At 41.3% G+C, this 22616-nt stretch overlaps 1 protein-coding gene across 6 annotated transcripts in view; it reads right to left on the bottom strand.

Annotated features, from left to right (window-relative positions):
- RIN2 (Ras and Rab interactor 2) overlaps positions 1-22616 on the bottom strand; it is a 56790-nt gene that overhangs the window by 18228 nt on the left and 15946 nt on the right. For 3 of the 6 annotated variants that reach the window (XM_027896826.1, XM_027896829.1, XM_027896827.1), the window contains exons 2-7: positions 20006-20098; positions 13327-13421; positions 6291-6483; positions 5816-5927; positions 3953-4025; positions 2277-2368 (exon numbers count right to left, since the gene is read on the bottom strand). In XM_027896826.1, the coding sequence (XP_027752627.1) occupies positions 2277-2368; positions 3953-4025; positions 5816-5927; positions 6291-6483; positions 13327-13421; positions 20006-20098 (658 nt within the window). Of the gene's footprint in view, positions 1-2276; positions 2369-3952; positions 4026-5815; positions 5928-6290; positions 6484-6781; positions 7019-13326; positions 13422-20005; positions 20099-20233; positions 20504-22616 lie in introns of those variants that run through there. The other 3 variants (XM_027896828.1, XM_027896831.1, XM_027896832.1) reach the window with 3 other exon arrangements.

Below are 22616 nucleotides of genomic sequence, written 5' to 3'. Positions count from 1 at the left end.
CACCAGCAGCATGGAAAACCTATTCTAAACCAGCAAGTTTTAGCTGCAGCCTCCGCACCAGCAGAGCATCTACATGTTTGTGCAACTGAGCCAGTGGTAAAGCGCATTGCCTTTGAGGACAGCAATCATGCTGAAATAAGGGAGGAACACCAGAGGAGGGAGATTTTGCTGAAATCTGCCAATCTTGGGGTGGTCCCTTTTCCCTGTAGTGTCAAGATGCCTCATTTGAGGCAACTGAGCAATGACACCTGGGCCCAAGTTCATGAATGCCAAGCCTCCACAACAGGTCCATGTCTTGCCTCCAGGGCAGAAGACAGGAAATGGCCCATGGTGACAAGCCACTGCCAGAGAGGTATACAGGCACAGGCATGTTTCTCTACACAGTCATGCAACGTTGCTGGTTTTCCCAGCTTCATGACTTCACATCCTGCCCGCAGATCTCTCAGAAGACTGGCCAGTGTGCCTGGCATGTGAACTGCTGCAAACACACGTGATGTAAGCACTGCTGCAGGTGAAACACAAGAGAGGCCCAGAGAGCAATCTTATGTTCAGCACATGAAATCTTACAGGCTGGCAACAGACTTCAAATCTTCACCACTAGTTCTTCCTGATGTGGTTTGCTGGGCTACATGCTGTTGACCTGTCTTGTGCAGCTCTCCCTCTGAGCCTACTGCATAACAGAGCTCTGACAGGAGATACAAACCTCTGTGTTCACAACACTGCTTTGTGCCTATGTGTTGCTTAAGGAAAACTCACATTTAACAGGAAGGGCTGTTGAGAGTCCACAGCACTGAAGGGCTGACTTCCTGGTGTGCTCTTTCACACGTGGACACCTAAAACTCCATCAAAATCTCAACTTTGTTGCCTGGTTTTTGCTCACAGAAACTGTGGTCTTAATCTGGTGTATATTAGATAATTGATCCCAAATACAGCAACCATACAGACACTGATCCATCAATCTCCTCCTCAGCTTTCAAATGTATTAGGCTAAAGAAAAAACACACACAATGCAGAAACTGATTAAGAGCAAGACTAATTCTGCAGCCAGTCGGTCACAGTGGTCTGGAGTACCAAAGACAAAGACAGTGTGGTTAGTCTGGAGAACTTGATCAATACCACCATTACTATCCCCTCTGGAAAAACTCACCTAATGTTACTTTAAGGCTTCCATGTGTCACTGGGAGACTGCCTTCATCACAGTGTATCCCAGTCAGACCTTTTATTTTCTTATTTCCATCCAAACACTGACCTCAACAGTACCCTATTTACCTCTACTCCCATGATAACCCATACTTTCATCTAATTACCTAAACTCGCAGACCAGCAGTGCAGAAGTAATTTATCTCCTCTCTAAAACAAATACCTTAATTGCATTGCTACTGCAGTAAATCAAAATGCAAAGCAGTGCAATACATCTCAGCGTGCATGGCTTTGCTGTGAAGACACACCAAACAGTTCTAGAGAGCCTCATGCTAACACTAATTTAGAGAGGACCCATTTCAAAATCCATGATGATTAAAAACATCTACTGGGACAAAGACTGCTGACGGTCAACCTTCCCCCTTCCTGGAGAAGGAAATGGGGCAATTCAGCACTTTGCAGGAGTTGCTAAATGATTCATCTGGGTGGTGCCCAAGTTTCAAATCCCATCAGGCTTTGCATCTCCTTCGAGCTCAAAGAATGCTTCACAATGAGCCTGTACTTGGTTGCAGCAGTCAAGTGATGCAAAGACATGTCCTTGCAATGTCTTTTGTTATTTTAAACATTTTCTATCATGCAAATGGATACATTCTGCAGGTGTACACTGCTTTTCCTGATCCGCCACTTCAATGAGCCACTGATCTCCAAAGTCACCATTTAAAGTCTGCACATCAATCTGAACAGAAGTTTTACTAACAGGGGCCCCCAGATCCTACACTGTCCTCGCAGCTCCAGTAAAGTATCAAGCCAGTGAGCCCATAGCCAACAGTAGGTTTTTGAGCAGAAGCTACATCAAACCTCTGTCTGGGAACTGCAAGATTTGCTTTGCCCAGAGAGGGAAAAGAAGAAGGAAGAAGGAAACGGCACTAACAAAAATACCACAGAAGGCACAGAAGTAAGGAAGAACACCACTATTTTACCAGAACAAGGCTTGGCCTTTCCAATTAAGAGAAGGTTCTTTTCTACATGAAATCTGTAACATCACTAACCAATATGAACTACTTACTGATACAGATTATGTTTTCAAGCTTACAGGAGTGCTACAGGGAATGACATCTATGTAAAGAACTACTTACTCAGTCCAAGCTGAGCAATGTCTTCAAGTTCAGCTTCTGTCTTTGCTGCAGCAACTGCATGAGGCAACTTCAGTGTGAATGGTAGGACATCCCTGTTGTCAAAGAGAAAAACAATTATGGTTTTCACAACATCGCCCACAGTTTCAATTGCATTTGTTTTCAACAGTGGCAGGGGATAATCTCTGTAATCTCTGATTATTTTCTTCTCAAGCTGTGGCAGGCGTCAAAAGCTTTAAACACACAACACAATTAAAACATTACCAAGGCCCTGGAGAGTGCTGTGAAGTGCAAATGACAGTCAAGTACCCAGGGCTCTTGCCAGGGTTTCCACAGAGCCATCCAGTATTTTCTGCCTTTCCAACAGAAGCTTTTACACCTGGTCTTTTACAAGCATATCAGTGAGATGCAAAAGCCCTTAACATTTCAACAAAGCTTATCTTCTGAATATGCAGTTAACTGCCCTTTAAGGTGAATTGCAGTTTTCAGAATAAAACTTTAAATGAGTAGTTGTGCAGCTACTCTAAAAATTTCTAAGCTAGGATGCTTTGGTGCTATTCTGTTCTAGGCTGAAAACGTATTTCATTTAAGAAAGTTTTTGTAATTTATTCTCATATGTGGTTTCACTTCACTGCATACTAGATGTTCAGTGGATGTTGTCAATGGGAGATCCATGAAGAACAACATAAGCCAAAACCAGTCTAAAAGGCCTTTAGATAGAGATTTTAAGGGACAAAACCACTTAACCATTGTACAGTCACTACAATCAACCAATACTACACCTCTTGCCTACCCAATTGGTACCAATACACCCTCAAGTGGTGCAGGCTAAACTGCAAACCTGTAGCAGAAGTACCTACCGAATTAAGAAAAAATGAGAACAAATGGAGCACAGGATTCCTACATACAACTAGTTTCAGCATAAATTTTGGTTTTAAGGCTGTGAACAAGCCAACCGTCTGCTGTAGCACAGACAGCAAGTCTTTATCCCATAAATATTCTCCATGTTGTACATTAACTTGTTGGAAAAACAGGATCTCAGAACACCACTCAAACTCAAATCAAGCATATTTGAAAACACACTCAACACTGTACCACAGAAAATCTAGAGCCTAGATCATCACTGTGGTCTCAATTCAAAGATAGGTAAGCCCCGACTCCTCACAAACACTGGCTATTTTTTCTCTTCATACTACCTGGAAAACACGTTTGGCAATCATAAACTGGAAAGCTGATGAGGCCATTTTGGTTGTTCCCAATTCAAATTCACATGTCTCAGTTGTCATACTCTACAGTGTGATCTGGCATTTTTCCATTATGCTCCAAAAAATCTTTTAAATAGCAATTCCAAGAAAATGTCATTGCAAGCTAGTTTATGGTTGCTATTAAACGAGTTACAGAGCACTTATGAAAGTATTACAAGGTACCAGATAAAGTTCAACTTGGCACCACCTGACAGCTGGGTGGGTAACACGACAGAAGCATCCCAATAATCAGTACAAAGTAAGACAGAGACACTTGCTTCCAAGTCTCACCTCATATTTCTTCCATCACCTTCTAAGACTACCCAGGGATATTTGTAATTGGCAACATAAATGTCAAGCTGAACCAAGTCCTTGAGACTCTCTCTTTTTCAAGAAAGTCTAGCAGACATAACTGAGAACATAACACCATCTTACCTGCTAATACAGTAGAAAGCAATGAGTCTGAACAAATCAGCAAAACTTATACCAGACCCCTCCAAGGAAAATGCTGCGAAGAACGTTACAAGAGAGAAAGAATCACACATGAATTCACTGTTTCTTAGAAAAGTTAAATGAAACATATTTCATATTTTTGCATAAAGTTAGTAAGTTTTCCCCATTAAACTAGTTACTGTTTAAAAAAACAGTAAGAAAAAAACAACTCTGTGGAAGAGCACATGTTTCTGCTGAAGGCATTTTCAAGAATATACTGATAATCTTTGTGGACAGTTTGCTTTTGTATTCCAAGCATATGCTCTAATTCCTGTGAAACAGATAAAGTGTGATTCCCAGGCTTGGCTGGGAAAGCCAGAAGCCACGCAGCCACTTTGGATACCTCAGCAAGACCTCTCAGTGAGTAGCAAACACAGAATTTGGTCAGTACTCCAGCCTGTAAAGCCAGCTCCTCCACACCAAGGTTCTAGTGCTACTGCCTATAAAGTCTGCTCGGGAACCAGAGGAAAATTTAGGCCAGGTGCCAACCTTTTCTCCAACTTTTACACCAAAGTACAGGTCAACCTGGTCATTTAAGTGTCCAGAAAAATGAATTTCTTTAAGAGAGATGCTAACAATGCAGACAGTAAGCACACAGGGGACCTGGGAGTGGGACCAGAGAAGGCATGTGTTCACATCCCACACTACAGCTAAAACTCAGCTGTGACTGGTGAGTAAAACTTTCAGTAGATACCTCCCCCTTGTGGAAGAATTTTATTCATAAATGACAATATATTATTTTTTCGTTTTCTGGATGGGAGAGAGGGAATTCATTAGTATCACAAGCCTATAAACACAGCCTTAGACCACACTTGGATCAACTAATGTTGAAAACTTTCTCTTCTCTTTGCTCATCTCGCTTTTAGCTGGAACCAAAACCAGATACATAGAACTGACTTTTTATTGCTGGGAGAAGGGAAGGGAGAGATGAAAAAGGAAAAACTCAAATAAAATTTTGTCAGTTTACTAATAGAAATGGAACTACAGACCCTCTGTTTCAGGGAAGTTTAAATGAAATTGTTGCCAGTTTTCTCCAGTTTTCACTTTCTTGTTAAAATGAAACACTTGTTCCACTTGCAGTTTCTGCACCACATACGCTCACCAGCTGCAGCTTCCTTTTTTCATTCCTAAATCTCAAACATATTTTTCACACCCTCCCTCTAAAGATATGAGGGCATTGTTGGTTCAAAACCATATGGAGTGATAACATTTACTCATTTCCACAAAAAAGGCATATATATATATGGATTCAAAAAAGAGAAACACTGATCTTGCAACAGAAACAGCTAGATGGATTTGAACCCTTTGGAAACATTACATTAAAAACAAAGCAAGCAAACAACAAAACACAAAACAAAACAAAAAAACCCACCCCACATCCACATTTGTACATATAGAGAGCTCATGACAGACAAAGCTGCATCCAAGAACAGTCCCCTGAGTACAAGGAAACGCAAGTACATTTCACTGACAGCAGACAGAATTATAGACTGTGTTTCTACAGAAGATATGTAAGTTTCTACAGAGGATTAACTACCCATAAAAATCAGTGAATCCTGGATTCAGCAAGGTATACAATGGAAACATTCCAGTTCCAGCACAGACCTAAGTGTCTCTATGTCATAATCTTCCCTCATGCTCCACCCACTCAGAGAGCCACCTCAGACAGCACTGTAGGCAGCCAATGACATTATTTGCATGACTTTGGGTGTCTTCTGTTGTGTGTTTCACCACTGCAAGTGATCCTGCATCATACAGGGAAAAGTATTTAACAAACAGCTGAAAAGTATGTAACTCAAAACTTACTGTATGTACTTTCTTTTATGGCAAATTCTTTCAGGCAGGACCCGCAGTCACTGGGCAGACGCAAAGAGATGACTTTCTTCTGCAGTCTTGCAGATTTTCTAACCAGAAATATCTGTTGTGGAGAAGGCAGAAGGACATGGTTTCAGCTTCATCACAGATGCTGTTATAGAGACAGATCACAGACAAAAGGAAGCAGAACAATCTCATGATATCTGATCTATATAAAACATAACAGAATTTCAGTTGGTCGATGCTGTACCAGGTCCATAGTGTAACATGGCAGCAGCACACTTAGAAAAAGCACCTCCTGCTTGTATAACAGAGGCACGACACCAAGTCCACTATGTTCTTCTCTGAGCTCTCCAGTTGGACACACAACGAATCCCAAGGTTTGTTTTTTGGGGTTTTGTTTAAGGTTTGGATTAACCTTTCCCCCCCCCCCTCCACTCAAAGAAATTGAAGTGTAACCTCTTACCCCAGGAGGCTGGGCCTGAAGAATTTCCATGGCTTCAGCATCATTCAGACCGAGCTGCAGCCACACAGGGTGAGTATGGAGGAGTTTGTCCAATATGCTCAGCTTGTTGGATAGGCTGTCATATCCAGAGTCCCGGGGGCAGCTTTTTACATCTTTTTTGTCAGGAGAGACATTATCCATGTCCTTTGTTAGACTGTGGAAAATTAAAAAAAAAAAAAAAACAAGTTAGATATGCTAACCTTCTATGAACAATCATTCAGTTCAGCAAACAGAATTATTGCAAAGCTAATGGCACTCCTAGCACTCTAGACCGATATTTCTCCTACTCAGAGTTCTTATATTTAGATACACAAAAATTCTCTTTATAGGTTCTCAATTAAAAGCCAACTTTAAGATAAGCCTTAGCATTCTTCTGTGAGGTTGCAGAAATTCAGCAATCACTTCAGATACAGCTGTATGCACACGTGTGATTGACTGAACATTGCAGTCACCTTTTTTGCTATGCTAACGTTTGGAAAAACTTCTCTTTAGGGCATTTATGCAGTTCAGATACTTTTATTCCCACATCGATTGCAAATACTGCAACCTACAGAAAACTTCCTCTACCATGCCTGACAGAAAAATCTGTTCAATCCTCTGACAGTGCAGGAACTCACTGCCTGTTGGTGACTGCTGCACCAGACACAAGAACTTAGTCCATTCGTTTGGAGGGATTATTTTCACAACAGAAGCCCACAAAACAGTATCACTTCATCATATCCCCAGACTATTGTCTCTGCTCCAGCAGCTCTGTTGCCTTTGCAGCTGCATATCCAACTTTGGTCCCCTCTGCTAAAGAGTGGTCAGAGACCACAGTCAGGAGAAAAGAAAGACAGTGGGAGGAGGTAAGAAAGAGATAGCAAGACAAGAAAGAGACAAGAAAAATGTTAAATCCCCCAAATAACCCTCTCTAAGGCACAGCTTCATTAAGAAATCATTGTAGGAGGTAGTTACTTTTTATGGTCTTGGTGCTAACATTTGTATTTATTTACATTCTGCCATTTTGCCATGAAAGGTCTCTACCTCACATTTTATAAATATACTTCCCAGAAGCAAATAAGGAAGTTTATTTATGCTCCTAATTCCTTTGGCACTGGATTGATCCCATAAGAAATAAAGGCTAAGCTAAAGGTTAAAATTTGTTTGCAGCAGGGCATCTAAAGTTACTGCTACATTCAGTAATAAAGTACATTTCTTCAAGGCTATAGACACTTGTTATTAAAAATCCAAATAAACAGAAAACTTTGAGAACTCCTTTTATCATGCAAAGCTTCATCATCATCCATGTGACACAGTACACCATTTAAAACTGCATGTGTGTTGCTGGTTCAAATTCCTCATTTTTAAGCTAGAAGTACATCTAGCCCGTGATTCTCCCAGTGCTAGAAATCACTACAGAACAGTTACTCTGGTAACAGCTTCCTGATGACAATATTTAGAAATGGACAAAAAGCCTGCAAGCCCGAATGTGACTCCCTGAGATGTCAGACAGAGTAACTGGGTGGTCCCCACAGACATTTTCTGAGAGCAGAAGAGGCCCTGCACAGCAGAGGGCAATGCAGCTCCATTTCCCCTCTGCAGACTGTTTGCATCTCTTCTGAAGCTTGTGCTTTCAACGGGCCTTAGCATCACTGACAGCATTTACCATGTGCATTATGCCAGCTGCTGTACCCAGCAAAAGTGGGTACAGAGTTAAAAAGCACAGGAACACTGAATACTTAAAAAGAAACGAACAAAAAGCCCACTCCTCCCCCCCCAAAAAAAAAACAACAACACCAAAAACCATACCAAAGAAAACAAACCAAATTAAACCCTACCAACTAAACAAGAGAAAAACCCAAACCACTAAACTGTTTTCTTCTAGCTTTGGTCAACAACTTGCAGCATCTCTGAATAGGGCTAGAAAGGAAAGTAAATGTGGCAGAGAACTTTCACTGTATTATCAGATGAGAATGGGCACAATCATTTGGCTTTTCATTACCTGGATCAATTACCACCACCAGCCTCTGCCTCCCTTTCTTTTGTCCTCTTTCTGTTTGCTTTTTTATGGTGTGATGCTGTCCAGATTTACAAGGAGTCTAAAATGCAACGATCTTCCCCAGCCCACAAGAGTCAGAAGCTTTTAGGAACTGCCAATACGCCTTCAAGGGGCACAAAATACACAGAAACACCTTATGTGCAGAAGGGAAGTACTGCTTACATCAGCCATGACAGGGCTCTGAAACTGTCCCAGCAGGAATCCTGGGCTGCCCTTTCAATAAGAACCTAGTGTCCTAACGAATGAATCTCCACAAAAGTCAAATCATGAACCACAACAGTGTTTTCATGAGCTGTGTCTCCAGTAAATATTGCTCAGAAACTTTCCACTCACCCTCAGTGGCAGTAAGCCACTTCACAAACTAAGGGGAGCTGTGGCGAAGTGCAAGTTACGCACCAACACTGGCTGCAAGCTTCACTGGATATAAATGATTTCCATTCCTTGGTCAGGAGGTGAAAATGACACATGCTGCAGGGGGAATATGTCCAAGAGGGTAAAGTTTTTTGCCTATTGAAGAAAGCTACAGCACATGCAAAAGACGATACAAACTGGTATAACCTACAATGCCTAGCACTGCTTGCTATCACAAAACCACCTAAAGCTGGCAAGTGTTTTCACAAATACGTAGGGGCACAATGTTCCTACTTGGTATGACTGGTTCAGTGTTCTCACACCCCCCCTAAACCATTATAAATCAGAAGATTAATCTGAATAGGGAGCTGTCAGGTTTTTGGAACCCCCAGGTAGTTACATGCACAATCCCTTCCACATGCCAAGACCCAAGGAGGTAATTGTCTGACTTAGATACACAGGCACCTTCCTTGTTGCAGCTGCTTCTGCCCCCTCAAGAAATAAGAATTTCTGCCACTCCTAAACACTAATGGTTCAAACAACCCTGATGCAACTCAGCTAGATCATCACTACTAAGTTACTGCAGGGTGGTAAACAGGAACAAGCAACACTTAACAAAAATTACTTCCTATTCCCAAATAAAAAAGAAGGAGGAAGAGAGAAAGATCAGACCTGGTGAACTCTAGAAAGAGCATGAACACAGAAAAACCACATGTGACAAACCACATACAACCTACAAGCAGCCGCTTCCCCAGGTCCAGGAGCAAGCGCAGTCAAAAGCCCACTGGTCTGTTTTGACAGACTGTTACACTGGTCTAGCACTCCCGAGCATCATGTTCCCAGTTTGGCTTTTATTCTTAAACTCTTTTTAATTAATGATCTGGGCATTAGACATACAGTCAAACCCTGACACATGAGAGTTTTTGTAATCTGTCTCGTCTTAGACTGTGAGAGTGGGATGCGTGTGTAATTACTTTGGAAACAACTGCATTGAAACAATAACCATTTGAATTCCTCGTGATCCACTGATTAATTCAAGTGCACAGAATAAGAAGTTGCTGTAACCTAAATGCCAGCAAAATATGCTGTATATTATGCAAAAACTAAATTTCTCTCCTGGTTTATTTTTGGGTTGGAGGAAGGTTGGTTGGTTGGTTTGTGTTATTTGTTTGGTGTTTTTTTAGAGAGACTCCCGATAAAAGACAATCTGACTAGGTCACACTAAACTCAAAATCAAAACACAAATCACCGATGGTCTGCTTTGATGCAGGGGTGCTACACTGGTTCCTCTTCAGTGGGAAAGGAGTTTCAACACAACTCACAATGAATTGAAGAAAACATAGGATTCACGCAAGTTTCCTTAGACTTGAGAAAACCCACAAGCATGTGGGAAGTAAACAGAGGTAAGTGCCAAGATAAACAGTGTTGTGCTGCATCCTGATTAGACTTAGCTCACAGTAAAAAAGAGAAGGAACAGGTTGAAGCCTGTAACCAGGATGATTTTCACTCATGATGTGAGTCTTGCTCCAGTCCCACCAAAATTAACCACCTCAGAGTCAACCCAGTTTGACTACCCACTGCTAAAGGGCCTGGGTTTCTGTAAATTCTGCAGTCTAACAGGTCTTAATCACACCAGTCAGGCCTACACAGTCATACTGACCATCGACTGGGGTGGGGGGAAACAGGGCTAAAGCCTATGCTGAACATTACCTCCCCTCTTCAGCAGCCAGCCTGTCATTTCCTCCTGCATCCCATCACAGCTAAAAGCTGATGGGAAAAAGGTTATTGGAGACTTGCCTACCTGTCTACAGTAACACAAGCAACTCACTGTGCAAGGCACAGGAGATGACTCTAGTGTAGACACAGGCATGAGGGCCGTGCAGTACAAGACATGAGGGAAAGAGAAAAGCTCTGCCCTTCTTTCTGCCACAGGAACAGAGCAGGAGGGGAATAAGCTGCTGCAGCTGCCACCACCACCAAAGCATCCCTGAACCACTTCAGAGGCATCAAATGCCCCGGGGAGCCTGGAGCTTTACAGCCTTCCCTACGGAGAGATGGCAGCAAGGGCTGTCCCCTCACGGACACTCAAAAGAACAGACACGCAGGGGTCCTGTGGGCCAGGGCCCTTGAGGGAGACCCAGAGCCTCCTAAAAGGTCATCCAGGTGCCACCTGTCATACCACACGTGCTCCCAGGCTGCCACTGCATGCAGAAGCTCTCTTGTTACTCTTTTAAAGGTCACCAGCACTGCATGGGACAGAAACCAGTCCCGTGAGTGCCCTTTTTTGACAACTCTGTTCATGTGCATTATGGAGATAAATGTTTGCACAGGGAAAAAGTCCTGGCATCGAACACGTGGAATACTGAAACACAGTGTGAGCATCCCCCTCGAAACACAGTTCTGCCAATCTTTTTTGTTGTCTGGCTTTTACATGCTTACAAGCCAAAGTTGTGGACCCTTGCATCATTCTCATTATTACTTGGGCCATATATGTTAAAAGGGGAGATAAGCCCAAAACAGAACTGTGGGGAGGAGTATAAATCTGAAAGTTGCCACATAACCACAAAAAAACCCACACCACAACACTAAAGTTGCAGGCACACAATTTTGTGCCGTTATTTTTTTGAACCCAGTCAAGAACTCGCACAACTGCTGCCTTTCTAAAAGTGCCTTGAGTGTCTGTGGATAATATACCTGGTAAGGTGAGAAAACGAGTCTGAAAATATTTAGCTCACATTTCTCTAGATGAGAATCCAAAGGTCGTATCAAGAGACCAGCTTCTGAATAGCAGAACACACAATAACAAGAGCAAACTACATTAATTACCAAGTTTTACCTTAACTACAAAGAAATAAAGTTATGACTAAACACAGCCTTGTCAAGTGTCTAGTTTAAACAAGAGCTCTGGAAAATCTTGGTGGAAATTACTGTAATCTTGCTCTGTAGCTCTATATAAACACAACTAGGCACAACTAAATTATGAAACTTTGATACAGATTCTTCCTTACACAGAAGCACACAGTGCAGAATTACATAGTCATTGAAAATTTGACATTTGCTAACTAATTTAGATTTCATTTTTACATTTATTATCTCAAAGTGACAGAAAAGAATGTTTGGGGGTTTTTTGGTGGCTATTATGTCAATAAGAAATTTACTTCAATTAGGTAGTCCTGGAAATTGCATTATTCATTTTTTTATGTTAGCTTTACTTACATATTTTTATCATTTTGCACTCAAGATTAACAAATTCAGCTTAAAAATCCATTTAAAAATCAGTAAAAAACCCCCATGATCTATGAAATACAGAAGTTTAATTGACTGTTTCCAGCTAAGTCCTTTCATCAAGATTCTACCAGTAGATCTTAGCCTTTTATGCATATGGTGTTCTCAAAGATACAATAAGCCTTTTCATAACTGAAAATTAGCTGACGATCGTTCATATTAACTAGCTGAGCCCACCAAAATGAAGAAAGTATCCTTTCTGACACTGTAAGAGAACTGTACTCTCAAAAGCTTTAAAACTTGAATAATGTGCAACCATGGCCATAGCCAAGGACTGTAATTAGTTCACCTGTTCTTTACCACTTGGGCAACAATGATTTATTTCAATAATTTACATATACTTTGTAGTAAGTTCTAGCATATTTCAAGAGAACTAATAGAAAGAAAAAAAGCTAAAACGCTTGGATGGAATTCTAAATTACAAACAATTACCCACTTCACAACTCACTGCTAGAAGAACAAAGCCCACCAGCTCCAGAGCTGGCCCTGACCATGCAGTCAGATGAAACACAACACCTACATTGGTTGCTTTCCTCTTGCAACAAATATTCCAGATAAGGATACATTTTTGTACTTTTGTTAAAACAATTATTAAAATATTGATTATCCTCCAGATGACAATTTAACAGATGTTACCAGTCAAGCACATCAGCCACAGCAAATCCAAAATGCTGAGGTCCCACTGCCCGCTTACAGGTATGAGTTTACCATCACAAATTTTCACAGTCCACATCTACGTGGTATGATCAATTTTAAAAAGCCAGAAATTTTATCTGCCCTGTAATATGTATCTCAAATCACCTTAAGGAAATGCCCCACCTACTTTATTTTTTTTATGTGCAAGTTACTCATATATAAATTAAATGCATATCTCACATAACGTATTAGCTCATAACAGTCAATATTTTACTTACTAACCCAGGAACACAAATAAATCATATATTATGGCACATTGAATCTTCACAGAGCCACTTGAGGCTATGCACATTTTGTCTTTACAGTGTGAAAGCAAAGCTCTGCCACAGACAATGGGAATAAAGTTTCCTCCTTTAGACATGCATCAGTATCCAAGGTTTTTAACAAGGAAGAACAAGCGAAGCTCAGTTGCTATCAGAAGATATTAAGGCACATGCACAGAAAACTGGATCTCTGGGCACTACTGCACAAAGGCAAATTCCTTGGATCAAGAGCAAGATTATCCACACCCCCTATGCTGCTGGGAAGAAAAGGGGAAGGACATAAGCCACCCAAGAAGACAGCGCAACGAAAACATTCCTGTCACAGTAGACCTCCAGGAACTATGAAAATAAACATTTTAATCACCTTCGCAAATCAGGAGATTCATCTTCCACTGTGAGATCTGTCCGTACCATCTCCTGTTTCAGTTCTCCGATTTCTGAGGCAATGGTGTCAATGAGCTAGAAAGGGACAAAAATAGTATGACGTCAAGTGAGTGGAAGAGGCGTGGAAAAGAAGCCCGGGCAAGTTTAGTCACCAGAGATTACAAACTGGGTGTTTTTTTTGCAAAATTGCATCCTATTTGGACTTCCTCTTGCAAAGGAAAAAGTAAGGGTTGGAGCCACTTAAAATGGTTCTCAGAGGAAGAATCATTCCTGGTTTGTGCCAGTACAACACCTTCCAGGTTGGCTAGCCTTTTTATTTAAATGTATTCAATTTGCAGCCTCTACATATTATACAACAGCTTACAAGAACTAAATTATTCAACTATTTGTAGCATTTACTTTCTCAAAAAAAATGGAAAAATATATTTAGAACAGTTCCGTCTGCGAGAGTTCGATTGCAGAAGGAGCACTAAGCCAGCATTACGGTACTGTGGAGGATGAAAAGCAATGAAGCAAGAAAGGAATGAGTAGCTGCTTTTCACATTAGGTTTTAGATTCCACTTGAACAGAATAATTCAGTTAAAAGGAACTGCCTTGTAACAGTTCAGTTCAGGTGGAACACCATCCTAATTCTGGGCATTAGGGCAAAAACTCATTTTAATGCGGGCAAGGTTAGCACGCAGGCTGTATCCTGAGAAATGAAGAATTTGCTAGCCAGAGTTCTGGGAAACATTTTGTTGAGCGGAAACCAACTACAAAGTTTGCAAGCCATGCTGTCTTGAAAGCTTTTTGCAGCCAATGCATCAAGTTTGCTCATCATGCTGCACCACGACAGTACATAAACCCTGGCAGTGTTCCCCGTTCTCCTGCCTGGAGTGAACCTGATAAAAAGGTCTGCAGAGATGCAGTGATCTCTACCACCACCCCTGAACTGCAGAGCAAACAAAACACCGGTACATGAAGCAAAAACAGCTTTCCAGTCCAAGTTACAACAGTCTTCACAGTTGCTCACAAGACGTGACCTCAAGTCCCGCTCAGGGTAGGCAGCTGTTTCAAAGAATTGTGGGCATCATTTTCCTATATTTTTTTACTTGAAGTTTTTCTCTACCTCAGGAATTCACTCTCTCCTTTGCTGTGCACCATTATTCCAATCAATTTAAAAGAAGTTTTAGTCTCTGCTTACAACTGGCCAACCTCAACTGAGAGTGAATTACCATTATCCACACCATTTCTGTCAGAGCTCCCAGACATACTGTACCACTGGCATTGCAAAAACCTTCCACCTGCTGAGTCTTAAACACCCCTGAGTCACTGCAGCCAGATGTGAGCAATGCCTTCCTGAGCATGGGAAAGGGAAGAACCCACGCCATCCCGCCAGGGCCAGAGCACCCCCAAGAACCTGCGCTCCACCGAGCGCGGCTAAGCACGAGTAAATCCATCCCTCCCTTTGCAGAAGGGATGAATCCAGCCCCACCCTGGCTTTACATGGTGCAAAATACACATGGCACTGCTGTCCCACGAGTCTCACTCGAAAGAGGTCACTGCACCTCCAGGGGTGCCTTGAAGAGAAATTATCATTCCCGAGGGGAATATTTCCATGTTTAGCAATTTCACTTTATCTGAAGAGAACTTCAATAAAATGGCACATTTCAAGGAGTCCTATGCTCACATTCTATTCTACATGTCAAATTTCTAGTATATACTACATATCCTCCACGACAAGGCAGTCTTTCCTTAGTCTATGAGAAGTCAGTACATCCTGGACAAGGAAACCTGGTAGTGTGGCATCAAACCGAACAGAACATGCTCTGCAACCAAACAGTGACTTATCACCTACCACCCAGTACCTCACCTGAAAGAAAACATTTATCTTTAAGATTAAACCCCCCATTTTTTCCTAAAATAAACCACCAATATTTTCTGCAAACTGCAACTAATTTTCTTTAAATTTTCTTTATGGTAAAAAAAGTTACTCTTAATTAAAAAAAAAAAAAAAAAAGGAAAAATGTTTTACAGAGTTGAATCATTTGGGTATTCTTGCAGTTAAGTGACACATGTTAAGTGACACATACTGTTACAACAGCACCTGACAGATCATTTTCCATCAAATAACACAGGGTGTACTCATGATTTTATGACATCATCTCCAAAGTATTTAGGATCAATGAAACTTCTGGTGACTTTGCAGCACCTGTGATGCACAGGTGATTAGCATCATACAAGATGAGCTGTTAATAACATGTTTCTGCAAAATGCAGAAAGAATCCTGGGTATGTACTATTATTAGCTTCAACCCTGAGAAAACAAACAGCAGCAAAGTGCTCTGCCTTTTTAAGTGCAATTGGAATTCTTCAAACACATTTCTTTATTTGCAAAGAGTGTGATACCTATTTGGCTGGAAATAATTGGAAAACTCACCCATTTTTTTCAACAAACTTGAAATCAAGATAGTAAGAGGCAGTTTCCAAAGGAAAATACTACTGAAGTGGATGGACAAATTTGTCAGAGGCCACTGCTAATGTAAAACAGCATACATGAACCCAAAGACTTAAAAAGTAATCAGAAGAAATCTGTTGCAGCCTATTTAGGACTATGAAATAGATACTACCCTGCAATGCTACAGAAAGAGGAGGTTTACTTGAAAAGAAATGCGTTTGGAAGTACGACATGCTCTCAGGTGGTTAATTATTTAACAATTAAAAAAACCCCAAAATTAAAATGAGATCTTACATAACATGATTAAATAGCCATTTTTGAGTCTCGTGATTTTCCTTTGGAATTTATTTCTGATAGAGCACTGTTCTGTAGGTTAGAAAGAAACTACAGCGTAATCACTGTAAACCCAAATAATAATTATGACTCAAGACAGCATGAACTCACCCAGCAGCCCAGTACGATATTCCCTAACCAAACAATCCTAAACATCAGATTGCCAAATACCATGGACTGTTTCCATGCCTAATATCCATGAAGGAAATAATGAAATGCAAACATCTGACACCACAACGTTTCCTTTCATAATGTACCACGCTCTGCATATTGCCAACTGATTCTTTGTTCAGTGAGACTGAGCTCAGCTTTTGGAAGCTGGCAGCGGTCACACTCCTACACAGGCCACAACCATGGCACTCCAGCATCCCAGTACTCTGCCACCGCAACCCATATTCCATATTTGGTTCGCATCTTTCAGCACGTCATATAAGCAGCAAAGCCAAGAGCAAGTGTGTTCACCAGAAGCAACACACTCCCAAGGGGCTACAGTCACCTTTGTGAAGCTGCTCTGCCGACTCACACATCACTGCTGTGTGTCAGGGAAGGCAAATCCCAGGACCAGATACAGCCAGGGCCTCTCCCAGAAGCACAGCCTAACTAACTATAGGTCTTCTTACTCACTCAACTGATGAAGAGCTTCCTGTTCCCAAGAGGAAGACGGGTGGCTTTGATTTGATGTCTGTCTCAGGACATTTTTAGAAAAAAACCTGCATGACAACTGAATTCCTGTTTTTTGTGCTGAAATTCCAATAAGATTGTACAGGGAATTAATGAAACTGGCATCTCTGGCAGCGAAGGAGGAGCCAGCCAAGCAGACCACTGCAGAATGTTACCAAGCCCTGAGATTTACAACAGCTGAAGAGGAAAAGGTAAGATCAGTGCTTCTAATCTGGCAAGGGAACCCAGGCTGAAGATAGCAGGATCAGTATCAGACCGGACAAACGAGCCTCATTGCTTACCACCCCCTCTTCCTGCCAGCATCTCATTTTTCATTCTTTCTATAGACCTGCATCCTCTTTGGCATCACATCTTTTCCTTCCTGTTTTGATAAGCAGAACGTAGCAACCCTCACAGAGCACCCTGTGTGACGAGGTGGCGAAATGCCAGAGATGAGCCCAACTGCGAAAGCAGCTCCTGGACTTGTGCAAATGTCTGAATACAATCAAGTATTTTGATACATGGCTGCAAATTCTGGTTGTTTTGCACAGTGAGCTGTGAATTTTCAGGGCCATTGACATAGTTCACTGTCTTATTCATCAGTAAGCAACAAAGTTTTACGCTATGCTTGGTTTTGGAACAGAAAAGCTTTATTGGCATAAAACCTCTGATACCAATTCAGTAACGACTGGAACATCTTGATGAGAAGGAGGATGTTTCAGTAAAGAGGGCATTTCCCAGAGACATGTATATTCAGTCCTTGCTTTACTGCACACTCCCTCTGTAACCACTGGCATGCCATGCAGTCCCAGAGTTCCGCAAGGCTAACTCTATTTTTGCTTCATTGTTACTACTTGCCGGATCTAAGCTTCATCAACTGCGAGGCACAAAGAGTCCACAAAATTCAGCCTGTAAAACTACAGACCTCTGCTCTTTGTGAAATGGGGACAATACTGTTCTCCTTGTGTACCAAAAATCAAAAGAATGTCCGTGAAAAGACTAAAAGATGGCAAGAAGCTACAGCAATGAGAAGTACTTAAGAACCAGAAAAAAAACATAATGTTGGAATTTCCCACTGGTATTTGTCTGTGATTTTTCTGGAAAACGTTGCTGAGAACGGTAAGATACTTTTTTATGGTGATTTAAGTGCCCTGAGAATCTGCATGCCAGCACAGTAAAGGTTTCTTAGGCAACTGCAAACAAGTGTTTTGCTTGCTCACCCTTTTAGGTGTAGCAAATATAACTGTTATCACAATTTTATTTATGTGGGGGAGGGAAAAAACAAAGGTAATTTCACTGTACACACACACAAGACACCGGGTGCAGTGCATACAGGCTGGGTACACTGACTGCCTGCAGTTCCCAATTCAACCCTGTGGGTTCAGAACCGCAGCCTAACAGTGCAACTTCCCAGGGATGGGGAGAGGTCTGAAAAAGTAGCTTTGAGGCATCTTTTCCCTAGCCAGCCTGTCCTTAGAAAAATTTAGGGCAACCTTAGTTTCTTAATTGACAATGCTTCTTACAGCCTTAAGAGTCCCATGTCTAGAAACTGCTCAGGCAGACTACATTCCTAATCATTCTGAGAACTACAACCGCATCATCATGAGCAAAACAGCTGTTCCAGCATGTATTTTCCACACAAGAATTACACAAGGAGATAGCAAAGGACTGCAGGACATGGACATTTGCTTACAGTCCCATCTGACATTAGGACTGCTTCAGCATACATGTAAGTGACAACCTAGAAATATTCCTCAGAACTGAGACAGTTTCTTGCTATGATTTGAAAAATACAGCTTTTCTCCCTAAATGGCCGTGGACTGCCATTAACAAGGTTGATGTTTATGGTCCTGAGTTATGAGACGTCTCTGAAGTGTGTTGCAAAACTTGAGAAGTGGTTCCTGTCCCTGGAATACCCTTTTAATAGCTGAGCACACGAAGCCCTGGGCAAGCCAAAGAGGGAAACACACTGTCACTGCAGCGCTGCTTGTTCACTTCCCAAAGACTGGCTTAAGCTAAAGACAGCATGTAGCACCTGAAACAAACCCTTCAGTGGCGCTTGTGTGCCGTTACCATAGAACTGGTGTGAAGCTGCTGACACCAAAACTGGTCCTAGCACACACTGTCACTCTCCATGGGCTAAAGGCACCAGCCACCACTTGCTTGGCTCCCCTTTGCCTGTAGCCTATTGTGAGCGTGTTTATCACCTACAAGACACACATCCCCCCCAAGCATTAGGGCCAGATTCAGGCAGCAAAAGAAGGGTATTTCTGTCCCAGAGGAAGAGAAGGAATGGAAGCAGAGACATGCAAAGATGGCAGCAAGTGTTGCACTTTCACTGGCAGAAGCTGCAGCAAGCAATGAATATTGGAAGGAATGAGATCATGGTAAGTTAATTTGGTGCTCAGAAACACCCACAAATTTTGACTGCTCCTTAAAGCAAAGCCTTGCCCAGCAACAGACACTGCGACTCTGGCACTTACCACAAAAATACACACTTTTCCTGGTCAGTGGCAGGACACCACAGTTTGACAGGTCAGCATCTTTCACTGCCTGGACACTATTTTCCCTGTCCTGCTTTCTAGAAGCATATGGTGTTCACAGCTGTACTCACACCATGCACATGAAGGCTTTGACAACTGTACTGCTGATCAATTAATCCCTTTTACTGAAAAAAAAATCTTACTTGCAGCATTCTCTACAATTAAATTCAGCACTGCCTCCAGACCTCCTCCACTACACATAAATACAATAGTTAATGGGATCCAGTTGTGTTTTGAAAATTGCACTGATAACTCCTACTGCACCGCAGCTTTTTGGGATGCCAAATTTTCCCAAAATAGGTAAGGAAATGAAACCAATTTTCAATCCAATAACAGAAATCATAAACCTGTACCACAACTTTAAATGGCACAAATTCACCTTATGAAAGCTCTTAACAACTTTATGCCTGTGCACAATAAAGCTTATGTTCTCAGCATTAGTGGCAAAGAAAGCCACAAGCTATTTTACACCAAATATTCTATTCAGTGTACAAGAAAACAATATACACATAAAATAACTGGGGGGTAAGGTAGCCACAAACACCACCTGTAAAAAGAGATGCTCAAGAATTAGTCCCTATTTTACACAAAAGGCTTGCTACGTATCACAGAGAACACTGAACATTCTGCAGCACTCATTTCACACTAACCCATGTACTTTATGTTCTGTATAAATATCCCATTTACCTTAAAGAAACTTCCTCTTTTGTCCAGACAACAGGTTTTCATTGTCAAAGACGACATCTTCCCTGAGAAGACTCCACTGTATGCTTTGAACTCCTAAAAGCAGAGACATTTTTTAATGGTTAGTCCAGTCTGTAGGAAATTCCTCTGCATTTCTAAGCCACAGAAACAGTCACAACAAGCCTTCTGCCAAAACCCTTTCTGTCAACAACAATGCCATTTATTTCCTACCAGAGTCCTTACGTATCCCTTCAGTCTATTATTTTTCCATAAATCGCTTCAAAAAAACAGTGCTACTTAGAGTTCCATGTTTCTCCCTTCTCTTCACAGCTGATCCTGTAGCTGTGAGGAGATTTTAATGTGCTCATTAAAAAAGAATGCTAAAACATAATGATTGCTTGCTTTGTTTGCTTGACCTCAGCCTGCAGTACAAATAGAACAAAACGTTAGATGTCACTATAAGCTGCTCTCAAATATTACAGTATTGATGGGATTTACCGGGTGGGCAAAAGCAATTTAAAATCACTCACAAGGGAGAAAACACATTAGCATTAAAGTAAAAACTGATTAAGGGAAAAAAAAAAAGGCCAGACACCCCCCAGAAGTGCTGCTTCAAGTTCCCAAAATGTTACTGACTCACATCCAAGTGAGGAAATGAAGATGCAGTTAGGAAGAAATTGCATTTTCCACTCTCAGGTAAACTTCATGAACGGTTTAACACCCAGGAGAATAAACTGACCCATTACTAGAACATACCCACAGAAGGAGGAATATCATTGGGGTGATCTCCAGCTGAAAGCAGAGTAGGACAGTTCCTCTAGAGTCACAACCAGTTCACGCCAGTACTTTGTGAATAAACTTCTGAACTAAAAAGGAATTAGTTCCTTGGCTAAAAAGTCCTTCTAGGATTTTTAAAGGTGAGCTTATAATTGTGTTTAAACAGCCTAACTCTCCTCCTTGCCCACACATTTACCAACCACACAGCAGGCAGTCATGCTGGAAGTTTCAGTTACCTAAATGTTGAATAATGCAAGCACAAAACATCACAGAGAAAGATAGAGGTACAGCTTTTAATCTGATAAAAGCAGAAATTAAAATAAAAATGGTTGTGAGCAGCAGCGACAAGTTTAGTGGAATGGCTGCAGAGGGAGATTGAGCAGAACTAAGCAGCTGGCACGGACGGTGCTGACAGGTCCAAACCCAAATCTGACACATACCCCTCACCATGCACATACACTTCTGCTTCCCTCTGAAGCCTTCTGAGAAAGAACTGGCACGGGTGAGTAAGACCAAGGTGGAAGGAGGAGCTTCAATAAAAAAGGGTTAAATGAAAAAACCCTGGCAAGCAAAAGAACTGGAAAAGGTTGACAGCCAGAAGCAGGAGAAAAGAAACATTTTCTTTTGGTTTTAACGAATAGCAGGAAGCTTTAAATAGTTCGCCCTGTTTCCAGAGGTCATACCACGAGAGCACCAGAAAAGGTTACATTTTTCCACTCAGATTCTGGTCAAAAGGCAGCCATGCTGGGAAGCTCAGGAACCTGCCTGTTTTCCAGGCAGAGTTTGCAGACTTTAAAGGCTGAAAGAAAAATCTTGAATTCTGCATTGTTATGAAAGCCAAACCAAGAAAGGACAAAAGACAGTGCAGGCAAAAAACCAAAATAAAGAAAATAATAAAAAAAAAAAATCCAACTTTCTTTGTAAAGCAGTGTATTTAAAGGATACACTCCTGATGTGAATCTAAAATATTGTGGTCTGTGTTTTTTTACCGAGAAGGGCATCTAAATAACTTCACTGTACCAATCCCATAAGAGACTGATGTTCAGTGAAGTGAAGGGGTTTGCAGGTGCTATTAAATCACTTAATCTCTGTGTCCTCATTTGCTGCATGCACAGGGGGACAGAAGAATTGCTCCACTCTGGGGACACCAAACATTTAGAAGACTTTTGGTATTTGATACTGGTTATTCTAAACAATGCAAAGACTGCATATAACAAGTTTTATTTTAAATTAAAAAAAAAAAGATCAGCTTTTGTCAATGAATTCTGGAAAGGGAAATTTGCACCTGAAAGACTTAAGTTAGAGGGAGACTCGAGAAACCCAAAAAGGAATTACAATAAAACCTAAATTTTCCAAGTTGATCCTAATCCCTAAACAACATCACCAAAAATAAATTCCATAGGGAAAAAACCTAGAGACTTCAAAGCACTTACATTAGGGGGTTATAAGCAAGACCATGCAGTTGTGACTGCAGTTGTTATTCACTCCATTTGCAAACAACGACCCCTTCACAGGAAATCTCATGTCTTGTATTTTTTTTTCAATTTAACCACAAGGATGTCTGCACACAATCCTACTACCAAAATAAGATTACCATGCCAAGATTTTTACATTCCTCACTCAAACATACTGACAAATCCAAACACACAAATACAGTTTCCCCTTCAAAGAGTGGTATGACTCCAGTCAGAAGAAAGCCTCAAACATGACCACTTCGTATTTTACTTATAAGAGGTTCTGGAGCTCTGAACTGTTTCATAACTGTTACTATTGTTACTATTTATGCAACAGTACTGTGACCTGTAGGACCATAACTCCGAGCTCGAGTCATTGCTCT

This window comes from Empidonax traillii, unplaced genomic scaffold (assembly GCF_003031625.1).
Source record: "Empidonax traillii isolate 1590-97213 ecotype Southwest subspecies unplaced genomic scaffold, ASM303162v1 scaffold517:size446157, whole genome shotgun sequence".
NCBI lineage: Eukaryota > Metazoa > Chordata > Aves > Passeriformes > Tyrannidae > Empidonax > Empidonax traillii.
The sequence above is the reverse complement of the archived record's forward strand: the minus strand, read 5'-3'. Positions and strand labels throughout refer to the sequence as shown.